A 6,000-nucleotide genomic window follows, 5' to 3' on the forward strand; every position below is an offset into this window, starting at 1 on the left:
ATGCACTGCTGAGGAGCTGTGTCAGTATTTCCATGACACGCAGCGTGGCAGCATGCAGGTGCAACACCAGCCCGGCATGCACTGAGTCACCTTCTTGCAAAATCCAAAGCCCTGCAGAGCTCTGCTTCCCCTCCCAGTCTCAGTGGACATTCAGTGCCACTTGCAAAGCTCTCTACTGTGCAGCCTGGAAATGGAGGCTGGTTAGAGGTCTTTGAAGGGGCTTTGCTGCTGCAATGCAGCCAGCAGAATTGCTAGAGCAGTGCCTTGGGCTGACCCCAAAAGAACCAAGGATAGAGGACAGGGTGGGGCGCAGGCTTTGTGCAGTAGGAAAAGCTGGAGCTGTGCCCTGCAGCCCGTCCCTCTCCTGCCTCGTGCTTCCCCCATCCCTCTGCCAAAGGGGAAGGGAAATCCGGGATTTTCTGCTGCTTTTCAGTAGGGATTAGTCTCCATTTCCTGGCTCCAGCAGTTCGGGGGCTGCCTCAGTATGACCTCCACAGACAGGGAGTTCCCATCCCTCAGACCCCGTCCCAATGCCCCACAATTGCCCCAGCTGTGCAGGTCCGACAGCCTCCAGGCTGCCATGAAAGGCCATTTCTCCTCCATCCTCCCTATCTGCAGCTCTTAACTTGCACATCGTTTCAAGGATGGGAAGCAGAAGTGCAGGGGGAAGGCTGCTATGACAAAAGGAAAAACCCGAACTCTGATAGCAACACACAGAGATGCCCAAGGGGAGAAGAAAAGGGCGAACAGAAGGAGGAATATTTTTTAGGATTATTTCTTAAGAGTAAGATTCTTACCATGGAGGCACAGGGGAAGAGAAGCACTGGGGATGCTGTCCTTGGCCACCATCAGCACCAAGGGAACACCTGAAGGTTTCGGCCGCGCACCGCAGCTCCCCTCTCAGACAGCCTGTGTGACCCACACACGTGGCCCCAGCAGTTAAAAATACCAAATATCACAAGTTCTGCCCAAACGGAGCCACCAGCACATTACAGCACGGTCATATGATGGAGCGAGAGCTGCTCCTCCGCCAGGCGGGACGGAGCCAACCCTCACTGCATAAATACCAAAATCACGCAATGAAATCACTCTGGGTTAGCATCAGAGCCAGCCCTGGCTGCATCCAGCTGTGCTCCGTGATGGGCTGCAGCACTCAGCTGTCCTGCGAGCACATCACACTGAGACCAAAGGGGCTGTCTGCATCGCACGGAGGCCAGGGCTCCAAGCTGAGCAACTCCTCAGCACTATTTGCAGCCCAAGTGGTGAAATTCAGCCCTAATTTGCACTCTCACTGTGACGATGCTGGGACATTTCAGAGCACGATGAGAGCGGAGCGTATGTCAGCAGGAAACGAGGGCACTGGGGAAGCCACATCTGAAGGCAGGGCAGGGTCTGGCTCCAGGCATTTAGTTGTGCATCTGCTCTGCAGAGACACGTCTGCAGAGTAAAAGCTGCAAGGAGAAGGGCCTCCTGCCTTTGGCCGTCAGACAGAGCTGGTGCTGAGGCGGCGGGGAGGAGAAAGAGCAAAGCAGCAGGGAAACTCTTGAGGATGTCACCCTGAACACCACATCACGTCCTCAGTGCGAGTTAGGGAGCAGCGCTGCCAAAGGCAGCAGTGATTGGTGACCTTCTGCCCCATCCCTTTAATAGGGGAATGCTGCTACTGGATAGATGGGCACAGCCTTGCTGGGAGAATTCCCAGAATCCCTGGGATTTTACAGTGCTTTCCTGGATCTCTGCCCTTGCAGACGAGAATTCAGCCTGGGTGACTTCTTGCACAGTTTCCAGCTTTCCTCAAAGAAGCCAAGTGATGATTCATCCCAGTAGAAAGTTTGGCCAAGAGCGGGGATGGAGGGATTTGTTGTTTTTGACTGTAATTGTGGTCAGGAAACAGTCCCAGTGCTTGCTTTCAGCTCCTCCTTCTCAATAACATCTACCATACACAGGCAGTGGAAAAGAAACAGCCTTTGATATAAACACGACAAAGCCTTTGATTCATTGTGGGGCTGTTTGCAGCGGCGGCTTTGGATCAGCACCCGACTCTGCCCCATGACCTGTACAAGCACCAGATCCCCCTTCCACCAGGTGAAAGCCCCTTGCGTGGAACAAAATGCTGACAGGATGGGTGCTGGGTGCTCGGCCATCAACAAGGGTTCCCCAATGGGATGGGAGGCTCCATGCCGTGTGTCTGCAGCTCACCCCATTGCCCAAAGGCTCCCATGGGATGCCGGCGGCACTCAGCCTTCCAAGTCTGGAGAGGAAGGCTCAATTCCTACCCCTTCACAGCCATCTCTGTCAGCCTGAAGCCCCAGGGCAGCTTCAATGCCCAATTAGTGCTGGGAAGCTCGCTCCATTCCCACCGGCTCCAGCCAGGATTCATTGATTGCCATTTCCGCAGCACTCCACGGTGCAACCGGTGCTGCAGAGCGGTGCATTTCCGAGTAATGAAGCTAGAAATTAGTAACTCATTACCATTGATCTGAAAGATTTTTTTCTATGTGCATTACACCCAAGGTAACAGTCAGCTAAAACATGTAAAGCCTGGATGAGGTCTCTAAAAGAGGCAGGGAAAGAGCGGTGTCACAGCAAACCTGGGCACAAACCATCCCTTCCATCTCCAGCTCCCCCCAGGCCTGGCTCTAAGGTCAAACGAAGCTTTTATCTCCCCCTCTATGCCAGTACGTTGGGAAAGAAATATAATATCAGAAGAATAAATTAGCATGTGAAATGTAATTTGACTAATTAGCCCAGTGGAGTGGAAAATGTTGGCAAACCGCTTTGAAGTCAAAACGACCGCGCTGATGAGGACATCACTGAGGAGAGGGGATGTGGGGGCACCAGGGTGGGCTGGGGGGCACGGAGAGGGCAGCAGCGGGGTCACCTCACCCCATGGTTCCTAGGAGTGTTCCCAGGACACACAGCCCCAGAGGGACACCCCTAGGGAGGAGATGGTCCCATCCTGGCATTGTCCCATCACTCACGAGAGCGGATGATGCCGATGAAGCTGACTAACTAACTTGCCCTCCAGCTCCATCGTGTTACAGAACTGCCCGAGCTGCCACAAAAAGCTGTTATGTCGCTTACGACAGTCTGCTCATTGATTTCCCCATTTCCCAGATATAGAAACTTTTATTAGCAAAGCTTTGGAAATCCCTACCCATAATAGCAAGAGAAGCATCCGGGGAAATGTTGCAACTGCTTTGGCTGGGCTATGGAAAGGAAGGACTGACAGTCCCATGGAAAGCCATCAGGGAAGGTGGAAATAAGAGCTTGGGGGTGGCTGGGGCGATGCTCCCTGTCCAGCTGCCAGCACCCAAACGTGGGCATGGGCAGCACACATCACTACATCCCTTCCCATCGCGGGCTGCAAAGTGCAAACTCAACAGGGGACATGTGTGCACTGAAGAGTGGCAGGGCACAGTGCTGCATCCTTTCCCATAAGGTAGGCCCATAGTGTTTGCTCTCATCCCTGCAGACCTGCCTGGGTTTACCCAGAAGCAGCAGCTCTGGGCTGGGGCCAGCCCTGCAGCATGGGCACAACTCAGCTGCTTGCTCCCTGCTGGAATAAATGCCTGGACCCTGTTCAGTTATTAGAGCTTCACTGGGGTGTGCGCATCCAAAATCCCAGTGTAATTCCAGTGCACACCTAAATTTCTCCCAAATTCTACACCAGCACAGTGAGGCATTGGCTGTATGAGTGCAGCCACTTCACCCACACTTGCTGGCAGAGGCAGCAAGCATCCCTCGCATGGGTGTCCCTCTTACAAACACACAGGCAGAGCCCCAGTGTAAGTGAGAATATGGAGAACGTGCTCTCCATGGTTAGAGTTTTCATCAGAATGCACTCACCCTTTCCACTCTGCACAGTGGAGTGAATGCCCAACAGGGGCTGAGGGCAGGGATGCCCCACCACACTGCTGAGCAAGGAACAGTGAAAAACCCAGGCATGCCAGAAGTGCCCTCCAACAGTGCCCGACCCCCTTGATCATTATTACTTGTTATTATTCTGCAATAAAACCATGGATATGATTAGCAAGAGGAAGTCATTCCAAGCAGGGAGAGCATCCCCTGCTCCATCCTGACTGCTGCCCAGGTGGGCTCCACTCTCCAGATCTGCTTTCCACCAATCCCAGCCTACACCACAGGGAAACCCAGCCCCAGGTGCCACTATGGCATGGTGCAAGCTGCTGACAAACCCAGCTAAATGAGAATAAAGCTTCCAACCAAGAGGTCAGCAGCTCCCTCCCCTCCTTAGCATCACTCACTGCCTCCCCTCCTCCTTCCCAAGGTTCCACGCCCCGCTGGCTCTGCAGTGGCCGACACAGGTATCCTCATTAGCACAGCAGCACTGTAGGTGCTGGAAAAGCCCGAGGCTGTTTCTAAATATAGGAGCCCCATCCCTGCTGGGATGGAGGGGCTGGGGCTGCACACCCCTGCAAGGTGCTTGCAGGGAGCCCTCCCTGCTTCCAGCGCTCCTCTCCATGTCACTGTATCTCTGTGAGCACACAGATAGAAGAAGAAGAGAAGGTAGCATTCTCCACCACGCACTAATTGCTCACCAGCAAGAAACTGCTGATTAGAGGCCCCTGTGGGGAGGACACACACTGAAGAGCACAGTGAGCATGGGCTTCCCCTGCTCATCAGCTTTGCCTCAATGCTACCAGCACCTGGGGCACATCCCAAGCTCTCACACAGCTGGGGAACTGCCCACTAACCCCCTGTTAGCTCTGGAAAGCATTCAACCCTTTTTGGGGCTCTCCATCAGGTTTAGCAGGGGGGCCTTTCCCCCACAGTCAGATTCCTGGTGTATTCCTGCAACGGGCAGAGTTAAGGTGACAAGAGGCGGATCCAAGCGTAGGAGTTTATCTGCCTGGATGCTGCAGCCCTGCTGCTTTGCTGTGTGCCAGCACCATGGGCACGGCAGCCAGAAAAGCAGAGCCATTCCCAGCTAGGACACGAGCAGCCAACCCACCCTTTTGCACCACCACCACGCAGGGAGGCATCGTCTGCATCCCAGACCCCTCCTTCCATGATGCATTTTGCAAGAGCTTCGCACAGCCTGCCTCGAAACACGGCGCTTCGGGAAAGAACGGCTGCACCCGGAGGCGGTGCCACCTTCATCTCTGCCACGAGTTCACCAGCCCCGGGGTGGGGTCACGGCTCCTGGCTGCCCCCCCGCACACCCACCCGGCCCCGGCCTCGCCTCCACTCACGTCGTCGTCCTGCACGCTCAGAGGGATGTCCAACATGCACATCTGCACCGGCTGCACCAGCGCCTTCTGCACGTTGAACAAAGGTTTCGCCTCCATCTTCCCCGGCACGGAGGGGCTGCTCATTCTTCTCTCTCCTCCGCCGCCCCTCGTCCAGCAGCTGCTCCAACCCGGGCGGAGAGGCAGAGCAAAGACCTTTCCCTGCTCGGTTTTCTCAGCGCATCTTGCCAACAGCTGCCGTCGCTCCGAGAGCTTTTATTTCCTTCCCCGCAAATCAAAGGGCTGCGAGGAGCCGCGCCGGGAGGCGGTGTGTGCGGGTGTGCGTGCGGCGGGCGATGCTCCCGAGCTGGCGGAGCAGCCCTGTGCCAGCATGCCGCGGCACGCCGCTTTCCACCGCTCCTTTCTTTCTTCCTTTCTTCCTTCCTTTCTTCCGGGGCGAGCTGGGTGCTGGCTCGGTGTGATGCTCCCAGCCTCATCTACATGCACAACACCCCCGGACCCCCGCGCATTGTCTCCGAGGCACAACAGGTCGTGCCGGCTGTTGATTTCTGATTGGGATCAGATTGTGTCTTGCGGCAGTTACAGCCTTTCCCGCTGGCTGTTGTGGCAGCAAACAGGCAGAGCTGGAAGGATGAGAGGGTGTGAGACAGGGAGCATGCCTGAGCCCGGCTGGAGCCTCCCCTTTTCTTTCCCTCTCTTCTTTCATCCCTGGTGCCCATTGTCGGATCAGCGCGGTCCTACACTCCAAGGACTACAGCCAGGCTTAAATAATTCACACCCGGAGAGGGCT

At 55.5% G+C, this 6,000-nt stretch overlaps 1 protein-coding gene across 1 annotated transcript in view; it reads right to left on the reverse strand.

Annotated features, from left to right (window-relative positions):
• RALGDS (ral guanine nucleotide dissociation stimulator) overlaps positions 1 to 5,324 on the reverse strand; it is a 30,093-nt gene extending 24,769 nt beyond the window's left edge. The window contains exon 1 of the mRNA XM_052667875.1: positions 5,214 to 5,324. Within this exon, the coding sequence (XP_052523835.1) occupies positions 5,214 to 5,309 (96 nt within the window). The 5' untranslated portion in view covers positions 5,310 to 5,324. The remainder of the gene's footprint in view (positions 1 to 5,213) is intronic.
• Positions 5,325 to 6,000: the final 676 nt, after the last annotated feature.

This window comes from Tympanuchus pallidicinctus, unplaced genomic scaffold (genome assembly GCF_026119805.1).
Source record: "Tympanuchus pallidicinctus isolate F22 unplaced genomic scaffold, pur_lepc_1.0 scaffold8, whole genome shotgun sequence".
Lineage (NCBI taxonomy): Eukaryota > Metazoa > Chordata > Aves > Galliformes > Phasianidae > Tympanuchus > Tympanuchus pallidicinctus.